This window comes from Mesoplodon mirus, assembly GCF_964341445.2.
Source record: "Mesoplodon mirus genome assembly, chromosome: 13".
NCBI lineage: Eukaryota > Metazoa > Chordata > Mammalia > Artiodactyla > Ziphiidae > Mesoplodon > Mesoplodon mirus.
This window is the reverse complement of record NC_138989.1, coordinates 66,155,926-66,177,451: the sequence shown is the minus strand read 5'-3', so window position 1 is coordinate 66,177,451 and position 21,526 is coordinate 66,155,926. Positions and strand designations below refer to the sequence as shown.

Here is a 21,526-nt window from a genome sequence, read left to right as displayed (position 1 = left end):
GGCCTGGGGGAGCCCATGGCGAGGGAGCTCCCTCGCTTATGAGGCCAGGGTAGGCCTTCCTGAAGAAGCCACATTTGAGCTGAGACCAGAAAGAAGAGGTGGAGGGAGCATGGGCAGAGAGTGTTCCCAGCAGAGGGAACCGTGTTTGTGAAACTTGGGGGATGGGGGAGGAGGCAGAGAGAACACAGGTCTTTTGAGAAAGAAAAGCAAGTTCAGGATCATAAGAGGCTGGAGACAGAGGGCAAGAGTGACGAGAGGCCAGGCTGGGCTGGGTCCCTCAGGGCCTCCGAAATCGTGATCTTCTTTTAGCCTCTTTGTGCCTCAAATTTCCTAGACAACTGAAAAGTTACAGTGGATATTTTTCAAGTGTTGTAACCACCTAAAAAGTAAACATGTGGGGCTTCCCTGGTGGCGCAGTCGTTGAGAGTCCGCCTGCCGATGCAGGGGACACGGGTTCGTGCCCCGGTCCGGGAGGATCCCACATGCCGCAGAGCGGCTGGGCCCGTGAGCCATGGCCGCTGAGCCTGCGCGTCCGGAGCCTGTGCTCCGCAACGGGAGAGGCCACAACAGTGAGAGGCCCACGTACCGCAAAAAGAAAAAATAAAAAATAAAAATAAAAAGTAAACATGTGAAAGGGGTTTAAGTATTAGTATGTTCATTACCAACCCATCAGCAATGTGATGTTTTATAGAAAGTGAATAATCACACAGTGAGACCAGTCATTTAGCCACTTGTCTTTTAAATTATTGTCTCGTGTTTTGAACTGTGTCTCTGCTGCTGTGTAAGAAATAGTACCAAGAGGTTGATGGCTTCCTGATATGCCCTAGTGATGATGTGTGTGTTGGGGGGAGGGGGGCGTTTGACATTTGTTCTCTTTCTAGGAAGTACCATTTAACAGTTGGGAATGATATTTGACATTTGATCAGTGGAGACCTGATCAAAGTGGATTAAGCCCCAGAAGATTCATTTTTCTCACAGAAAGTCTAGAGCTCTTGGGTGCTGGCATGGATTTAGTGACTCAAGGATGTCAGAGCAGTGGTTTCTGTGATTCTCTAGACCTTTCCCTCGTGGTCCCAAGGTGACTGCTGCAGCTGTAGCCATCACATGCACATTCCAGGTAGGAAAGGGAAGGAGAGGAAGGTCAATGGGGTGCACCTTCCAGCTGCTTAGTCCCCTTTAGAGAGACCATCAGTCAACTCATCACTCTCAGTGGCCATCGTTAGGAGTAAGGGAAGCAGGAAAATGAAGTTGTTTTGTTTTCTTTTAGCTCGACCCATTGTCATCCTAATAGTAGAGAGGTTCTAGAAGGAAGGAAGAGGGAGGGAATAGAGGTGCCGCCGTGAGCATACAGTCCTGAAATTTAAGAAAACCTGCCATGTTGTGCACACTTTTTGTTTGTTTGTTCTGCACAGGCCATTGGGAATGCTAAAACCACTCGCAATGACAACAGTAGCCGTTTCGGAAAGTACATTCAGATTGGCTTTGACAAGAGGTACCGCATCATTGGGGCCAACATGAGGACCTACCTTTTGGAGAAGTCCCGAGTGGTCTTTCAGGTGAGCCCTGTGACTGGACCTTCTTGTATTTTTCCCACGGAGTTTTACTCGCTCCATGTTCTGCTCCCTGTGCCCAAAGAACATCTCATTGTTTGAACCTGGATTTGGATGGGCTTGTTCTTTTGGTTTTCTTTTTTTTCCCATTAATAAGTATTCATTTATAGGCATCAGACCTGAAAAATTTTTACTCAGTATTGATATGTTTCAGTGAGCATTGTTTTTATTTTATTTATTTATGTATTTTTAAGTAAATAAATACCATGCATGTACCATGCAAGCACAATATTTATCTATCTATCTATCTATCTGTCTATCTATTTATTTATTTATTGGCTGTGCTGGGTCTTTGTCGCAGCACGTGGGCTTCTCTAGTTGTGGCGTGCGGGCTCAGTAGTTGAGGTGTGTGGGCTTAGTTGCCCCGAGGCATGTGGGATCTTAGTTCCCTGACTAGGGAGTGAACCCACATCCCCTGCATTAGAAGGTGGATTCTTAACCACTGGATCACCAGGGAAGTCCCAGGGCATTGCTTTTAGATTCAGTCAACAAACATATATTGTTTGTTATGTGCTAGCCCTGTGCTAGTCACCAGAGATACTGTGAAGAATAAGACTGTTGTGTTCTTTGTGGACTTCGGAGCCTTGTGATCAGGGGAATGTCATATAGGGTCTGTGGATTTCAACTTTCACCAGGAATCTTATTTGGTAAGTTATATTAAAAAAACAAAAAACCTACTTGACCACTTACATCATTTCCTTTTCAAATAAATGGAGTTCTCGCTTCTCATGGGACTCAGTTCCTCTTTGCTCGCCTTTTGTTCCCTCCTTCCCAACTACTCTTTGGCCTCTTGGTGACCCTCTTCCTCCTCCACCCTGGCCTTCGGTGGTGGTCATTGCAGTTCACAACCCCGAGAGTGGTTCTCTCCACCTCCAGCTTTGGTTGGACTACCCCACATCCTTCATTTCACTGCATCAGAGCAAGCAGCCTGCTGTGCTGGCCGCAGCTCTGGCCAGACTCCCTGTGGGCTTTCCTCTTCCTTGCTGCCCTTGCTCAGGCCTCCTGAAGCCCCCGTCCCATCCACCACCACCACCGCCACTCTGCCAGTTTAAGGCAGGTCTGGCCCCATTGTCCCCTGGAAGTCCTGTCTCAGTCGTGGACCTTTCCTGACCGCCCCAGCCCGACATGATGGGCAAGGGCATAGCTTTTACTTAGTTCCAAGCCTCCCAGAGGAGAAAGGGAGCCTGCAGCAGGGAAATGACCGTCAGCCCACCATGAGCCAGGCAGCTCGGTTATCTGAACAAGTGCTGATCCACTGAGCCGTCACTTGTGGGGTAGCAGTGATGTTCTATAGAGGAGGAAAAAGAAAACCCCTGTGTTCTGCATAAATCAGGAGGTAAAAGTCCTCTGGTTGGCAGAAGGCCCCGTAACGGTGAATGAAAACCTGGAGGTGGGAATTGAAGGCGGCAGGGGCGTGAAGGAAAAGCCTTGACCTCTGTTCACCCTGGAATTAGAATGGGCGAGGGGACAATCTTGGGGGTCCCTGCCCCTAACACTGCTTCACTGTTTTCCTCCTCCAGGCAGATGATGAGAGGAATTACCACATCTTTTACCAGCTCTGCGCGGCTGCCAGTCTTCCGGAATTTAAAGAGCTCGCACTAAGTACGTAAACGGGCTGCGTGCCCGTCCTGGGGCTGGGCTGCTGCTGCCGCAGGTGTGCACCTGGGGGCTCTGAGGGAGAAGGTGTGCGCGGCGCAGCGCCCTCTGTCGCGGGTTCTTAGCCCTGCCTTACCTGTGGGTACAGTCCCACCCCTCTGTGAGTTTCACGCCCACGGGAAATGAGAGGATAAGAGGCTGGGGCTGGAACAGTGTTTTGCAGAGCACAAGTGAATTGACGTGCATTATTATTTTGAAAAATACGTTTTCACTCTAGACGCCCTGAGAAATGTGTCTCAACCACGAGGATCTGGAGATTTAGCTAATGCGCATCACTTAATTGTGGCCGACGTGTTTTAAGTCATAGTTAAGGATTGAGACAAAGAAAAAGAAGGAAGGGGGTGAGGATACAGCAGGGGTAAGATGGGGTTGGCTCAAGGGGCATGTTGATGAATCCCGGGAGGCCCCACAGAAGGTGAGAGAGGAACTTAAAGAGTTTAACTGGACCGCTGAGTCTCAGCTGGGCAGCAGTGCTCCGATTCCTTGCAAGCAGGCGCTTGCCCACATCCACCCTGCAGCCCGGAGGCCAGAGCGGAGCAGCCAGAGTGGGGTGCCAGGGGCCTGCATCAGCGTTTTGCTGCCATCAGGTAGGAAGACAGCCTTTCAGTGGGTCCCAGTCACCCTCCGTTTCTGTTATTGTTGTCTGCTAAGGTGCCTGGAGAATGTTGACTTGGAGCTAGTGGCGTTGAGAGCCAGGACAGAGCCAGAAGGGTGAGCAGGCTTTAGTTCTTGACCCCGTAGCGTTGTAGCCCTGCTCCTCGGGCCTGGAGCCTTCCCCGTTCTGTGTGCGCGGCCCGATCTTGGAATAGTGACTGAGTCCTGTCACTGAGTCCTCCAGGCCACCTGCTGGTGGATGCGTGTGGTGAGGGCACACCTCGGGGCCATGCAGCTTCCCTGTCCCTGGCCTGTCATCTGTATTTTGGGAGCTGTGGGTAGGTCCAGTACTAGCAGATGGTGTCCAGAGCTGGGTGTCTAGACAGAGGTTAATTGGCTTTTGTGCAACTGTGTGTCTAGACAGAGGTTAGTTGGCTGTTGTGCAACTGTAAGAGAAGTAGACTGCTGAGGCTTTACTGTCCCAGAGCGAAATCCTCACCATTTTAAGGACCCATCACCAGATCTGCCTCTGACCACTCCAGCCTATGCTCCCAGAAGGTAAAAATACATCAAGTAGTTCAAACCTTGGTCTGCCCTCCTCACTCTCTGCTTGACTTGCATATGGATTCTGGTAGCACTCAGTGCCTGTGCCATGCAGTTTAGCACTGGCTCCTCCGTTCATTCATTAAACCCCATGCAGGCAAATTAGTCCCCGGGGATGTAGTGTTGAAGCAAACGTTGTGCGTCCTGCCCTTGCTTCGCTTACAATTACAATACGGAGTGAGAAGGCTATGCTAAGGCGAAGCGCAGTTGAGGTGGGTCAGAAGCTGCTCAGGGAAAGTCATGTTAAATGGGGTCCCAAAGGAGGAAGCCTTGGATGATACACATTAGGCTGGTTTTGTGCTGCTGTACTCTAGCTGTTCCGTGCTTGCAGGTCTGATTCTCCCCAGTGAAGTCGTAAACTCCTCGGACAAGGAGTGAATGTACAAGCCTTGTTTGGTGGGCACTGCCCTGAGCTGGCAGCTTGGGGCTCTCATGCTGGCTTACAGTCACAAGGGATCAGGAAGGCAGGCCACGTTAAGGGCCACTGCCATCCTCCCCGCTCCTTCCACAGGCCCAGCTGGACTTCTCAGGGCCAACCTGCGGGAGTTGAAAACTTTTTTCTTAGGGTCAGTTTTATAGAAAATGAATGAATGCTGGTAAGATCCATCCGGCTGTATTTGGACTGTTTTATCCCAAACGTAACTTTCAGGTAATAGGAAAGAAATCCTCCTCCCCACCCCACCCCCACTTACAGGAGTGCATTGAGGAGGAAAATGACTTTTCCTTACTCCGTGTTTCAGCAAGGTGCAGGCTCCTTGGGCCCCTGGCTGGAGCAGTTGAAAACTACCCGATTGGATCCATTTCTTGCATTCTTACCTGCGTGTGCCCTCTGAGAGCATCTTGGAGTGAAGTGAAGAGCCTTTGATAAGCTCTCGTGCTCAGGCATGAGGCTGTCTTCTGCCTTGTGGGTGGATGGGCTGTGAGTCCTGAAGCTTGATGTTTATAGTTCCACAGATAACCCTGGTTGAATGGATGGAAACATCAAATAAATGAAGGACTAGCCAGCGACTTCTAGTGAATATTCAGACCTGCCTCCCCTCCTTCCCTCTTTTCTTCACCTAAACTGTGCTGTTCAAATGCACAGAAATCTCTGTAAGACCCCTTGGCGGAATTTTGTGCACTTGTCTTGAGAATGAAGTGGACAGATGTGCATACAGCCCCACTTTTCTCTGCCCTGTGGTTGGTGGTCTGTTGCATTAAAATGACCTCAGGATGAGATTTTTAAAAAATAATGCAGGGAATAATGTGTTACAGTGTGAATAAATGATGGTAAAAAGAGATATAATGGACCACATTCCCTTAAATGCAGCCTTCACATAATGAGGAATAAATCCTTTCTTCTTTTTCATTTCCGTAGCTGCATAGATACAGTTTTATAAACACCCTCTCTTGCCTTGCACAAGTCAGAGTACAGCCTCCCCAGGTGAAGTGCAAACCCTGGGCCGTGGCCTTGATGGTCCATTGCTCTAATCACTGGCTTCACGACCCTTCTGTACACTAGTCTGATCCAGTGAGCCAGTTACTAGGGGATTTTGTGATGTATATCTCCTTGGGAATTCTCAGTAAAGAGAGAGACCCAAACTGGAGGACAAGAGACCCATCTCTGGGATGGGATGATTGGCTTCATGGGCCTAAAAGGAGAGCTGAGATCCAGGCAGGCAAAGCAAATAGGGGAAGAGTGACCGCATCCTGTTGGGACGTCTGTCTTATTAAGAGGGTCTGGGAGTGTCGTTAACAGAGGTGATTGTAGCCTTAAAGCAGATGGAAGGAGATGATTATTTTGATTGGATTCAAATCATTCAGTAGAGAATGCTGTGATTGGCTGGGTTGGCCCCTGCAGTGATGAACCTGAGCAGGAAGAAGTTACTCTGCTGGCCTGTGAGTTTGGGAACTCAAAGCAGGGAAGGGTGGGGAGGTCTGTTTCACTCAGAACATCAGGCACTGGGGCCCTGGCCTTTGACAATGAAAGGTCTTTGATAGATGCTGAAAATGCCTCCTTCCCTCCAATATGAAAGCTTAGTGTTCTTTTTGGAGTCTCAGGTGACTCTAATGTATCAACTGATACTTTTGATTATGATGTAGGTTGTATTTATGGCTAAGTCATGGGATGTCATAGATAACCATCTCCTTAATTGGGTGATCAAGGAATGGGCTCACAGGCCTGGCCAAACCCTGGGTGAGCCTGGGAAACCCCTTAAAGCCCTATGGTGCCCAGTTTGCCTGTCTGAAAAATGGGAGTAAATATACACTTGGCCCTTCATATCTGCGGGTTCTGCATCTGTGGATTCAACCAACTGAAATTCGATCCATGGTTGTGGAGGGCTGACTGTACTATACCATTTTATATAAGAGACTTGAGCATCCGTGAATTTTGGTATCTGTTGAGGGGGGTCCTAGACCCAACTCCCTGTGCATACAGAGGGACGACTGTATTCAGCCGTCTTCATGTGGACGCAGTAAAATATCATCAAATGAGGTGTTTTGAAAGGTGAGTGTAAAGGGAAAAAAAGAATTGATGCTTTTACTAAACCCTTGCAGCTGTTACCTTACTCTGTGCCAGAGCTTCCAGGGTGATTAGATATGAAAGATCCAAATATGCCATTTTCCACAAAGACCTAACGTGACTTGCTTCATCAAAATTCTTTTCTGCTGGGGCTGGGAGTGAGCTCAGGGCCAAAGTCCTTTAAGGTCTCCCATTTCAGCTGCCTGCAGTCATCAGAGTGGGTTGAAGTGACTCCTCCAGGAAGCCTTCCCTCCTACAACATGACCCATGTTCTGCTGTGCATTCCCATGTGCAGTGTTGCCTGTTGCTTATGTGTGAGACTGGGGTTTGGAGCTGAGTCCTGCCCCTTCCTAGCTGGGCCTGGTATCGTGGACTTGACCAGTGGGAGGAATTGGCGGAACAGTGCTGTGTGGCTTGGAGCGTAGGATCAAGGTGGGAAGTGGAAGAGACCAGGAAGGAGACGTCTGCAGGGCCATTGACGGCATGAACAGGGGTAGAGCTGAGGAATGACAGTAAGGAAGCCGGTGTATCTGGGACACAGAGGTGGGGATGGAAGGACTAAGCGTGAGTCTGGAGTGGTCGGAGGAGGCCACTTCACAAAAGGTCCGGGAGGCCCTTCTAGGGTGTCTGACCTTTGCCTTGAGGGCAGTGGAACAGGAGGGTGTCTCCAAAGGGCCTTAAGTAGGGAGTGGTGTGATCAGAGTTACCAGAAGTTTAAAGGAAGATTTAGAAAGGACAGGAGCAGAAGCAGGGAGAAGGGCTTAGAGTCTTTGGCAACAGTCCCCAGACAACAGATGCTGGACAGGTCAGACCCTGGATAGTGGCAGTCGGGCTGGAGGAAAGAAAGAGACTCCAGAAATTCTTCAGAGATCAGATCGGGAGGACAAAGTGTTGAAGGAGGGCTGGGGGTTGCAATGAAGCTGCATCTAAGCATGTGTAGCTGATGTGACTTCAGCCGTATGTGCCTTCAACCGTATGTGCCCAGGTCAAGAGAAAATCATTCAACTGGTGTTTTCAGGGGAGGAGGGAGAACAGCCAGTGTCCAGTTTTGGCATCTTATCAAAATCAAACATTATACACTTAGAAATACCAAGCATTGGACAGAATTGTACCACACAGAGGCATTATAGTTTGTGGAAAGTTGAAGTGATTTTCGAGGGTGATTTTGATGAGGTGCAATTGTTGCCTTAAACGCTGGCTCTCAAGCCCTGTAGTTCAGATACTCCCCAGGGCTCGTTGCCCTTTTGCCCTCTGCTGAGGGTGGCTCTGAATTCTATGACGGAACCTGGGCCCCTCCTCACTAGTCATCCCCAGGCTGTTAGCAGAGGCCTGACTGAAGAGGAAGTAAGCCCGGGCATGAGAGTCTCAGCCTGCATTTGTACACGTGCTTAAATAGCTCCAGGTGCCCCAACATTTAAAACAAACAAATGGTGTCACTCTGGGCACATCGTTGCCCCTCATGTGTCAAACGAGGTTGTCAGACTAAGATTATTGATGGTCATGGACGTCTGGTTCTCGGGTGGGTGTACGTTTTCCTGTGTCTATCAGAGCCTTTTAAGAAACAAGTCTGTGGTGAATGCTACTGTGACTTGAACTTGCCATGACTTTTATGTTCCCTTGTTTTTCACGTATCAGTTTTAACACAAATGCAGCAACGGGTTCTGTCACTGTGTTGTACTTTTCTGTCTTTTGTTACTCAGTTTCTCTCCCACTTGCCTTTGTCAGTAAAGATGATATTTGAAAGAGTTCCACATCCAGCTGGGAATAAACTCTGGCCCGGGTCAGCTTGCTCAGGGAGCGGGCATCCTCGTGGGGCATATGGTCTGTGGTGAACCTGGGGAGGAAGCGGCCCTCCCGTGCCTGATGCCTCACCTCCTTTCCCACCACAGCCTGTGCCGAGGACTTCTTCTATGCGTCACAGGGAGGAGACACGTCCATCGAGGGTGTAGATGATGCTGAGGACTTTGAGAAGACGCGACAAGCCTTCACACTCCTTGGTACGGAACCTGGGGACGGGGAGAAAGGCCCAGAGGGTTGATCACGTGGAGAAAAAGCGTGGCAATGTCCCGCTTTGCTTGCCAACCTTCGTGAGCTGGTGCGGAAGCCCTCTTGCTCTTGGTGAATATCTTCATACTCTTATCCCATCCCAACCCTTGGGCTCCAAAGCTTATGGCATGGAACTTTGGTGCCCTTTCTTTTTTTTTTTTTTTTTTTTTTTGCGGTACGTGGGCCTCTTACTGTTGTGGCCTCTCCCGTTGCGGAGCACAGGCTCCGGACGCGCAGGCTCAGCGGCCATGGCTCACGGGCCCAGTTGCTCCGCGGCATGTGGGATCTTTCCGGACCGGGGCACGAACCTGTGTCCCCTGCATCAGCAGGCGGACTCTCAACCACTGCGCCACCAGGGAAGCCCTGGTGCCCTTTCTTAACAATAGGATCTGAGAGTTGATCTCTAAGGCATTGCTAAGTACTCCTTTTCACTCCCTCAGGGCATTGACACCAGTGGATGAAAGCCAAGAAGAGCCAGTGTCTTTTTGTGTTGAGGGTTTGAGGCAGTGTGTTCCAGCAGAAGGAACATGCCTTAGGGACCGAAACCACCCATGTCCTACAGTCAGGGTCTCCAAGTGGGAAACAGACTGCAAAGGTCTAGCAGCTCTGCCATACGTGCAGTGTTATTTCTGTTGCTGTTTCCATGTAGAACTTAGCAGTGGAATCCATAAATCAAGACCTCTCTGTCCTTCTGGGTCATATAAGACAGTAGAGCTGGAGAAAACTGCCCCTTTCCCCGGCCAGTTTTGGGGGAAAAGAGCCCCCAAGTGGTAAAGTGGAAGGCAGTCTGTGCTTAACTGGCAAATTGAAGTGGTAAATTCCTGGGACCTTCAGCCAGAAAAGGGGAAGCTTGGGAAGTTAGCCTGAAATCCACAAAGTGGCTCAGGAGGACCTGGTACTTTTCCCAGCCCTTCCCTGATAGACATTTGGCTTCTGAGTCATGTGACCAACCCAGAGCAGCATTTCTTAGGTTCTTTGGGAATCAGGGAGGTTTCATCCAATGTCCAAATAAAGCATGGCCAAACAGGACACACCCTGATCTCCATATGGGGAGAAAGTCAGGACTTCATATGCTAAAATCTGAGTGCTGTTCACTTCTCTGGATAACTGGTGGATAGATGTGGTTTGCCTTTTGTACCCATGAGACAGAAACCACACTGGTTATTCCAAAAGAGAAAAATTACTATAATCGTTAACAAGAGCAGTAGTAGATAATTAACTATAAATAAGAGGATTTTAGGGGTCTAGAAATAGTGGGTGTAAAAGAACTGTCTCGAGGGCTTCCCTGGTGGCGCAGTGGTTGAGAGTCCGCCTGCCGATGCAGGGGACGCGAGTTCATGCCCTGGTCTGGGAAGATCCCACATGCCGCAGAGCGCCTGGGCCCGTGAGCCATGGCCGCTGACCCTGCGCGTCCGGAGCCTGTGCTCTGCAATGGGAGAGGCCACAACAGTGAGAGGCCCGCGGACCGCAAAAAAAAAAAAAAAAAAAAAAAAAAAGAACTCTCTCGAGGGTGAGGAGGAGCAGCCAGTACAGGAGCTGTTGACTAGGAGAGCCCCCCATGCCAGGCTGAGATTTTGAACACTTCTAGGAGGATGTGGCTGCCCCAAGATCAGGAAGCCCTCTGGTGGTAAAGGAACCTGCCAGAGGGTGTGGGCCATCCCTGGTCTGTGTAAGCAGCCTGTAGTGCCCTGAGGTGTGGTGGAGCCAGAACTTCTCAGAAGCAGCTGCTAATGGGGGAGCATGGCCTGAAGACACAGCTGGAACTCACCTGGCAGGTGGCTGGGCTCCTAAGATGAATACTGGTGACTGTGGAGGACCAGAACCAGGAATAGAAACGGCTTCTTGCTGCTCTTGCCTTGTAAAGTCCTTGCAGTGCCCTCTCTTGACCAAGTGTGACATGCCACCAGCAGGCCAAGGGGAAATGTTTACAGGGTCTAGCACCTGTGTGACGCAGCAGGGCAAAGAAGGGCAGATTTGAAGCTGAGAGATGATAAACTGGGTACAGGTATCCCTGAGTTCCCCAGCACCACAGAGCTGTTTTATTCTCCAGCGCTGGGCAGCAGGTATAGAGGAGACTTGATGTTGAGGAGGATAGCAGTCGGCTAAGAAAGGAGAAGGCCCCTGGAGTGCTGGTGTGAGCAGTGGGCATAAGCTGATCCAAGGAGATGGTTGTTCCCTCCAAGGCCCTAAGGAGACTAGGTACTTTAATTCTCAAAGCAAATGGAATTTTTAAAATTAATTATTTAATAAGCCATTCTTCCCTACTCTTTAATAAACATGTCCATTTTTTAAATTCCAGAGGTTGGCAAACTTTTTCTTAAAGGACATGATAGTAAATGTTTTGGGCACTCTTGGCCATACGATTTCTGTAGCAACTACTTAACTTTGCCACTGTAGTGCGAAAGTAACCGTAGACAAAATGTAAAAGGAAAGACATGACTGTTCTAATAAAATTTATTTACAAAAACAGGCTGTGGGCTATGAGCCTTTCAGATTTAGTGTTTGATTTTTTTTTATTTGTTTTGTTTTGTTTCTTCCTGTAAAGAGGTACTGCTTATTCGGAGAATCCTGTATTAAAAAGGGACTTTCTGGTCAGTATAGCATAGGAATCTTAACTATCATTAGGATTCAATAGTCAGTCATCCAATATCTACTACTTAAATTCCTACTATGACAGGGTGGTTAGGTCTTTGGAAATTGACAAAGCATTGGTTCCTAAGAATAAGAGAAGGAGAGAGGAAAGTGATATATCCCTCTCATCCTGTGATGAGCCCAGCACCCACTTCCTGACTAGTTCTTCTGTGGGACTTACTTGAGAGCACTCTACAGTGCTTTACTCCCTGTACAGGTGCATAACCGTCCAGCCTCCTGTCTTGTCCTGGGTTTCAGCCTCTGGCTTTAACTGGTCTTAAATCTTTTGCCACTCTTACTCAGTTACACTCAGGACATGTGCCTAAATTGTTCACCCTCTGGCTGTTTTTTGGATTATTAGTTTAAGTAAAGCCAGATGTTTGAACAACGCATGCATTTCTATAGACATTTGCAAGGACTTCCATCTGCGTAACAAGTATCAGTACAGTCATTCTGTCACTCATGTTTCTGAGCACCTACTGTGTGCCAGGCACTGGGGATATAATGATGAAGCAAGAACAGGGATTCGCTGTGATTTTTTTTAAGTTTGTGTATTTTGAAGATGTTGTGTAATAAAAAGTAAATCCCTGACCCTATGAAGTTGACACAGTAGTGGTCATTTAACACTATCAAAGTGTAGAGTTAATTTGTCTAGTTCATGCTTGGATTGTCCACTTTGTTGATTATCTGAGTAAAGTTTTTAATCCTAACATGGCACATCTTTACTCCCATTTATATAGGTGTCACTGACTTTTTTTTTTTTTTTAAGCCTGAGTAAAATATTGCCTTAAAAATAAGTAACTGCAGCTGGGGAAGAATTTGGAGAACAGCTGTATTATCTCTTAAACTGAATGGTAGGTCAACTGGTGTTCATTATATTAGTCTGTAGCCTTTTTTTAAGTCTGAAGTATTTGGTAATTCAAAAAGAAATGATAATGCCTTAAAGCTAAATATAAATTTTAAGAGAGTATCCATGTCTTTGATAACTTACATGCATAAATAACAAAATCGACAGTAGATATCTGCTGTCAGTGGCTCCAGAGTAGGTGTGTGTGTCTTTAACTGATGGAGCATGTAGTGTGGTAAACAGCAGCCCTCAGGGGACCAGCCAAGGGCCAGCTGGCCGTCCAGCCCCATAACAGCACCCCCAGGAGAAATTTCTCCTCTTCTTTCTCCATTGGCACTTCAGATGTGTGTCACAGGTGTTTGCAGGATATTATGTTGGGAGAAAAATGACTGCAGATAAATGACCATTCTTATTAAACTCATAAAAACATCCATAAAATGTTGGTTGAAGTGAAGTCCAAAATTGGTCTGCTTGATTGCTGCCTCTCCTTTGCTCTTGGAGAAGTGAAAATGGTAGCGTGACCCATCTGGTTTGATCAGGACAATCACCGTGAAGATATTTTTCTTTTAGTCCAAGGAGCCCCTTTGCCCTCTGAGCTGTTACTGTGAGTGGTAATTACTTGGTGAGGAGCCTGGATCATTTTAGGAGTCACTGGCCCAGAAAGGAAAATGAAACATTTTTTCTTAAGTCCTTAAAAAGAGGGTAAAACATCCTTTCTATCCTACCGTGGATATTGAGTGTCATTCATTCTTTTTTTTTTCCCCAGGAGTGAGAGAGTCCCATCAGATAAACATTTTTAAGATAATTGCTTCCATCCTACACCTTGGAAATGTGGAGATTCAGGCCGAGCGCGATGGTGAATCCTGTAGTATATCAGTAAGTTGCCCACCAGCACTAGAGATAACAAGTACACAATTTACTCTGTTCATACAGTTTTATACAACTGAAATGCCTTTACTCTTAGAGGACATTCATAGGTTATTTATTCTTAAGAGTAATGGTTTCTGGTCCCTTGCTGATAATTATTTAAAACAACAAATCCTTTTCAAATCAGCTGCTGTCAAGTTTCTGTCACTGAGAGCAGGGAATTTAGTGGTTACTCAATAAATTATTATTATTATATATATATATTTTTTTTTTTTTTGCGGTACGCGGGCCTCTCACTGTTTTGGCCTCTCCCGTTGCGGAGCACAGGCTCCAGACGCACAGGTGCAGCGGCCATGGCTCACGGGCCCAGCCGCTCCGAGGCATGTGGGATCCTCCCGGACCGGGGCACGAACCCATGTCCCCTGCATCGGCAGGCGGACTCTCAACCACTGAGCCACCAGGGAAGCCCGATAAATTCTTTTTGATGGTTTGATTTCCCAAGTACCTGAGGTCCCTGGAATTCTACACTGTTATCAGCTCATGAGTACTTTCAGTCTGTGCTGGCAGGGATATGGAGGAGTGTTGGACACTGTCTCCAAGGAGCTTACAATCTAATTGGGTGGACAGGACAGGTAACCACAGTTGTCAAGATTTTGACAGTACAAAGGAGAATACTGAGACATCTCTATGACAGTATTGCAAACTATGAAGTGCTCCATAAATGCTCTTAATGACTTACTTTCTTGGTGCCCAGTGTAGTACCTTATACGTGGTAGATAAAAAATGTCTAAGTGGGTGGGTGGGGGAACACTGCCAGTTACAAGTAGTATAGACAGCATGTTGCATGCTCTCTGGTATGTGATGGTGTCGGGCTGGGCTAAAAAACTGATATTCTGACCTTGAGTAAGGAATCTGCAATTGTTTCTTTCTTTTATGCCTCTTTTGTGTCCATTTATGGCCAAGTCCTGGGAGGTACGAAGTATGATTCTTGCTACCAAGGTCTTAGAATTTAAATAACTGCAGAAATACAGAAGACAGTACTACAGAATATGAATGTGGGCATGTGTCCAGGCCACGCACAAGCTGATCCTTTTTCAATTGTGCAGACATTTGTTAACCCAGTTAAACCTGGCCCTGCCTTGAGGGAGAGGAAGTCCTGAATGGTAGCTGGCGTTTGGCCGAGTTCATCACCCCCATTACACCTACGAGAGAAATAGCCTTGGGTTTGGAGCCCCTGGCCCCATCCTCGGCACGGCATCTGCAGCCTCATGAGAGGATCACCCGCTGGGCCCAGTGTGAAAGCAGGGAATGCTGGAGCTGGGCAGTGCTCGGTGCCCCGGGACATCGGCGTGTGTGCATGTGCCTGTCTGCATGTATGTGCCTGTGTGTGGGTGTGTGTGCGCGTGTGTGGCGGGGCAGTGTGGTTGGTCATGGTGATGCTGTGAGACAGATTGAGGTGGGCAGAGGAGAACCTGGTGCCTTGGTGGGGTGGCAGATGGGCCTCTAGTGCAGGCCAGACACTCTTTAGGGCCAGTGAAGCATTGTCCCTCTTGAGAAAGGCACAGAGGGTCTGTGCCTCCCCTCCCAGCACGTCCCCATAAATGTCCCCCGGTTCCTTAGGGCAACCGTACTCTGCCTAATGTCGGGGACAGGTGAGATAAGGAACGTTGGCATTGAAGAACTCCTGATTTAGGCTGGCCAAATGCAGGAAAGCTGACAGATTTCCCTTGGCCTCCACCCTCCCCTCCCCCAGTCTCCTCCTTCTCAAGGTCACATCCTGGTCACATCCCCCATTGTGGGTTCTTACAGCGTTCATGCCTCTCCTCCATATCTCTCAGTGTGGTTGTAATATTACATTTATTATGTGATGATTTGCTGTGTGTCTCTCTCCCTCATGAGACTCCAAAGTCTATGAGAACGGGGACTGTTTGCTTGCTGTTGTATCACCAGCACCCAGCACAGTGCCCAGGACTTGGCAGATGCCCAGTAAGCAGATGGATGGACGATGGAGGCTCCCTAGGCTCAGGGGTGACGCAAGTGAGCAAATAGATGAGCACGGGGCGGGGCTGACGGTGAGGCCCGAGGACCAGGGCCAGTGAGTTCCTGGGCACCTGTGGCTGTGGGTTGAGTGAAGCCAGGGCCTCTTTGGAGAGCCAGGACTTGGGCTTATCAGGGGAGTGTCTCTCTGATCTTAGAGTTGATCTTCCGCACCAGCCTCTGCAGGGACCTTCGGGTGAGAAGGAGAGTGAACGTTTACTGGTGGTATTTGATCGACACCCGTTTCCCCCACTAAACTCCAGGACAGTGTGTCCTGTGCTCGCTCTTCTAGCCCTGACACACACTGGCACCCACTGAGTGTGTGTGTAAAGACTGTGTGAAGGAGGGCTGTCAGGGCACACTTGGGGAAGGCGGGGTACGGAGGGCACAAGTGGTGATGGAGGGAGGGGAGGATGCCTGACATGTGGAGGCTTGGACACCAGGCCCTTCCTCTCAGAGACGACAGGAAGTCAGAGGTTTTTGAGCACAGGTGCGTGGTCTAGGCTGGTCTCATATTGTTCTCCAGTTAAAGGCTGTGTCGAGAGCTAATTGAGAGTGAGAAATTGGAGTCAGGGCTGCCAGGGTTCAAATCCTGGTTCTACCACTTACTGATAGTTTCTTACCTGTTTCCTTATCTGCGGGCAGGGGTGATATGACCCACCTTGGCACAGGGCTCGAGGGCTTGAGTTCTCGACTGTTATCATCATTGTTGGCAGAGCCAGAGTGGACCTTCTGAGCATCCGTCTCCCTTCACAGGGTTGGAAGGACTAAGGCCCAGAGAGAGGAAACTCTGTCTCTAAGGTCATAATGACAGTTCGTGGCAAAGCCCAGCCAGCGTTCTTGCTCCACACCACTGCCAGCCCTGCCACTTCCTCTGGACGGGCTGTCTTCCACCGGCCTTATGTTCCCCACCCATGCCCAGCACGCTGCTGGGCACGCAGTGTGTGCTCGCTCGAGAAATGCTTTGCTAAATGGTGGCTAGTGCAAGGATTTTGGTTTATGCCTTGGGTGCGTAGGGTGGACCTCCTACTGTGGAAGGGGTGTCTGTCCAGATGCAGTGTGCCTTCTGCTTGGTAGTTGTTATTTTTAATTAAAGCATGAAAATATGTTCCATAACTGCCAGAGTTACCTTGGAGACGCAATAGCAAGCAATTACTCGGACACCAGAGGCAGTTTGTTTCTTGAACTTGGCAATATGGGCCCACAGAACTCATCAGCTGCCTATGATGCTGGCTGTCTTTAATGGATTTAGCATCATTTAATTAAGCTTACGTGTAATTGCATAATGTTAAATCAGTTTCAGTTAGTACCTTTAATCAACATCAGGAGCGGGTAATAGATGGGCAGGCCACTCCCTGCTGCAGCCGATGGGAACCTGTCCCATGGTGATGACTGAAAAGTTCCAGAACTTGTGGAACTCTGTGTGTGTGTGTGTGTGTGTGTGTGTTTACAGAGGACGTTAACAAGCCGGTTCCACCACGTTCAACCTACTGTCACTCTCCCAGCCCCCAACTTTTGTTGAGTAAAGCCGGTTAATGGCCTTTGTAACTATTACTCCAGCTCCACAAACCATACTCTGGAAAAACTGGCCTTAATGATTTTTGGAGGTTCTTTCCTACTCTGATATTTTATTATTTTGTAATTGTGTGTATTTGGGTAGATGGATTTTAAGTATCTGTAGGAGGGAGAAAAAATGGCCTGGAGAAATGGTACAGTTATCTGTGTTAATTTTCATTGAACAAGCCTGCATTTACGTGGTGGCAGCCTCATCAGAAAATGATTCCCACAAGCAATTCAGGGCCATTAGGAGGTGGCACATGACATTCTAGAGGATTCCCTTTCAGCCTCGGAGTTACTAAGCTCTCCAGCAGGCTCACGGCTGGTTTATCAACTTCCTCTGGGGGATTTAGATGAGGGAATGAATAATGGGCAAGAAGAGCCTCTAGAGGAAAAGCAGGTTTTCTGTGGGGTGTTGTGAGTTGGCAGCAAGGGGGACCCAGGACACCTACACACTTGGGCGAAATAAGACCAGACTCTGTGGGTGACTTGGTTGTCCGGGGCTCAAGGGCAAGGTGATGTGATTGGTACTTTGGGTAATTGAGGGTCAAGATGAAATGCAGCTGGCTACCTGGGTGCGTTCTTGTACTTCTCTGGGGCTCAGTTTCTTACCTGTATGGCGAAGGGACTTATGCTGGAGGCATCCCTAGTTTTCCCAGCTCTAAACATGAATATCAGTTACAGTGTTCCAAGTGATCTTCCCAAGTCAAAATTTGTTCCTTATTTTTTGCCATTTGTCCCAGCTTTCCACCTAGATTCACTTTCTTTCCAAGTGGCAAGTGCTTAAAGAATATAAATAAGTTCAGTTATGTGTTTAGTATGACCGGGGCTAAGATGAAAGCAAATCTGCTTGGAAGCTTAGGACGGTGTGATGTCAGTGTGCTGTCATCGTCCAAGGGGTCAGCTCAGGGCTCGTTTCCGAGCGCACTGCTCTAGACCACATGCGAGCTCAAGGTAACACTCAAAAGCGAGGACCTTGGGCTTCCCTGGTGGCGCAGTGGTTGAGAGTCCGCCTGCCGATGCAGGGGACGCAGGTTCGTGCCCTGGTCTGGGAAGATCCCACATGCCGCGGAGCGGCTGGGCCCATGAGCCATGGCCGCTGAGCCTGCGCGTCCGGAGCCTGTGCTCCGCAACGGGAGAGGCCACAACAGTGAGAGGCCCACGTACCACAGAAAAAACAAAAAAAACAAAAAAAAGCAAGGACCTTTCCGGTGCTGCGGATTGAGCACTGCACGTGGAACTCTGCATTTGGAAGCTACATTCACTGTGATTTTGCCTCTGGCTCCTTATTCTTAACGGATTATCTGTTCCTAAGTTATCAGTTCTCATCCTGCACCCTTCACTCCGGAGCCCTCTCCTCCAGTTACCCTTCGGGCCCTGGCAGGGGAGGAGGGGACAGGGAAAGTGGAGAGCTGTTTTGTAAAGCCCTGCTGATGACTTGTTCATTAGCGGGTATTATCAGTTTGAGCAACACTCTTTGGGCCCCAGTTGTCACCTAGTGGTGTGAGAGTGCATGAGGTGGCTAGGGCAGTGGCTAGGGATGAAATGGGGTCCTGGGGGGCCTAGAGTTGGGTTCCTTCCCTCCCTAGAGCATGGTGGTGGGCTGTCCTCCACGCCCCTCCTGAGCCCTTCTCCCATGTCTCTTCCAGCCCAAGGATGAACACCTGAGCAACTTCTGCCAGCTGCTGGGGGTGGAGCACAGTCAGATGGAGCATTGGCTGTGCCATCGCAAGCTGGTCACCACCTCGGAGACCTACGTCAAGACCATGTCCCTGCAGCAGGTGGTCAACGCGCGCAACGCCCTGGCCAAGCACATCTACGCCCAGCTGTTTGGCTGGATAGTGGGGCACATCAATAAGGCGCTGCACACCTCCCTCAAGCAGCACTCCTTCATCGGCGTCCTGGACATCTACGGGTAGGACGGTGCCTGCTGCCGCCGATCGCTGGTGTCTTCCTGCTGGCATTTTAGAGCCAGCGGGGACCTTGGAGACCTTCCTGGTGGTTCTCAACCAGGGGAGTGTGAAATACGGGGGAAGGGGGCATTTTTGGTTATCACAGTGACTGGGTCTCTGCCGGCACTTAGTGGCCCAAGGCCAGGGATGCTAGGTGTCCTACAGTACAGAGGACAGTCCCGAGGAAGAATGGACCCTATCAAACACCAGTAGCTCCCCCACTGAGAAACCCCACAGACATCCCTTTGTCCTTTTGGGAAACTGAGGCCCAGAGATGGCAGTGTCTTGTCCAACATCAGACTGGAGGTTTCTGTGAACTTAAATTCAGGTTTTCTACTTCAGTTATGTTTTAGTTAAAACTATCATCTGACCTCAATCACGATGTCACCAGTCAAGGTGATTGTTTTAATACTGTAACTGTGCCCAGTGCTGCGATACAGACTGATATTGTGTGTGGTCATTCCTGAAGTTTCTCTGCATTTTAGAATTCTAGGCTAGTGGAAAAGACGGCTACTCATAACAGTGTAACTTACAGGGAGAGGCCACCTGGCAAGTAGAAAGTGTACTTCACTAGGCCCTAGGAGACTGGCTTTCTGACTCATTGCTGTCCCCAGCTAGCTGAATGACCCTCTACAGATCACAGCCCTTCTCTTCTTTAGTTTCTATAGCTTGAAAGGAAGTTTTGAGCCGCAAGTCTCTCTTAGGTGCATTCCAGGTCCTTCTAGAATTGCTTGAAATTATATGCACTGGGTTGAAACCTTACCTGCACTTCTTTTATGATCAATGTCCTGCCCTCTTTAAGCTAATAATAGATGAAATCCTCCTGGATCTTCATATCATAGAGGTCATGGTTTCTGTCTTAAAATAGAACTTTGGACGCTTAGAAGTGCAGAGCTGTAACAGCCGTGATACTCTGGTAGATACGACTGCTCAGTGGGCTGACAAGCTGGTGCTCGCCTTACGTTCAGGCTGTAGTAAAGGAAAACCTCCTCTAGAAGCGGCCGCTTTCCCATGCAAAGATAGGCTGTCCCAGCTCCGTCTCTGCTGCTCTTGTGCATCACTGGGCTTCGAATCAAATCATGTCACATGCTGTGGCGCTAAACTTGATTTCTGGCATCACAGAGGCTTCCAGAACATGCTGAAGAGTTAAGTCACACGCACGAGCTACATAATACAAGAGACAACAGAAGAAATTGTAACAGGGTCGGTTTGAGGGTTTGGACACTTGGTGCTGTACGAGTTTCAAGGCAGAAGAGTGCACGCTTGTTGGCACAGTCAGGAAAAGCTTCACGTGGAAGGTGAGGCTTGAACTCGATCTTTCAAGGAGAGAGTAGAACACGGGCCGTGGGGGGAGACCCTTTGGGACAGGAGCACAGTCCCGAGGGTAGGAAAAAAGCCACCTCCTAGGTGATGAGGAACACAGTGGAGGATGACGTGGGGGAGGCAGGAGAATGCCTCCTCCCCGGGCTCTCCAGGGTTCTAGCCGAGTGACTGTGGACTTGGCACTTCTCTTCTGCTCCGTCGAGTGCCTGCTTTTTGACTCAGCCCTTCCAGTCGCTCTGGGGAGAGCAACATAGAACAGTCTGTGCACCGTGGAAACATACTACCGAGCTGTCAGTAATTAATTCTGTGTCATTCATCCCTCCGCCATGAGTATTTTCAGGTAATTGGGTTTCAAAAAAACTGACCTTTAGTGTTACATTCTGATGGAGGAGCTAGAGAAAGTCAGGATGCAGCATCTGACCTGGTTCCCTTAATCTACCTGGGCAAGAATCTGTTTTTACTGAGTTCTCGGTGTGGGAAGATTAATGTGGAGACTCACTGTTCCTGTTGTTGTTTTTTAACATCTTTATTGGAGTATAATTGCTTTACAACGTAGTGTTAGTTTCTGCGGTATAACAGAGTGAATCAGCTCTATGCATACCTGTATCCCCATATCACCGCCCTCTTGCTCCTCCCTCCCACCCTCCCTATCCCACCCCTCTAGGTGGACACAAAGCACCGAGCTGATCTCCCTGTGTTATGTGGCTGCTTCCCACTAGCTATCTATTTTACGTTTGGTAGTGTATATATGTCCATGCCACTCTCTCACTTCATCCCAGCTTCCCCTTCCCCCTGCCCGTATCCTCAAGTCCATTCTCTACATCTGTGTCTTTATTACTATCCTGCCCCTAGGTTCATCAGAACCATTTGTTTTTTTAGATTCCATATATATGTGTTAGCATACTGTATTTGTTTTTCTCTTTCTGACTTACTTCACTCTGTATGACAGACTCTGGGTCGATCCACCTCACTACAAATAACTCAATTTTGTTTCTTTTTATGGCTGAGTAATATTCCATTGTATATATGTGCCACAACTTCTTTATCTATTTGTCTGTCAGTGGACACTTAGGTTGCTTCCACATCCTGGCTATTGTAAATAGTGCTGCAATGAACATTGTGCTACATGACTCTTTTTGAATCATAGTTTTCTCAGGGTATATGCCCCGTAGTGGGATTGCTGGGTCATATGGTAGTTCTATTTTTAGTTTTTTAAGGAACCTCCGTACTGTTCTCCATAGCACCTGTATCAATTTACATTCCCACCAACAGTGCAAGAGGGTTCCCTTTTCTCCACACC

The 21,526-nt window shown here is 48.6% G+C and overlaps 1 protein-coding gene across 1 annotated transcript in view; it reads left to right on the top strand.

Moving 5' to 3' along the window:
• MYO5B (myosin VB) overlaps positions 1 to 21,526 on the top strand; it is a 385,760-nt gene that overhangs the window by 224,353 nt on the left and 139,881 nt on the right. The window contains exons 6-10 of the mRNA XM_082641132.1: positions 1,413 to 1,556; positions 3,131 to 3,212; positions 8,856 to 8,963; positions 13,257 to 13,366; positions 18,601 to 18,866. Coding sequence (XP_082497258.1) covers positions 1,413 to 1,556; positions 3,131 to 3,212; positions 8,856 to 8,963; positions 13,257 to 13,366; positions 18,601 to 18,866 — 710 coding nt within the window. The remainder of the gene's footprint in view (positions 1 to 1,412; positions 1,557 to 3,130; positions 3,213 to 8,855; positions 8,964 to 13,256; positions 13,367 to 18,600; positions 18,867 to 21,526) is intronic.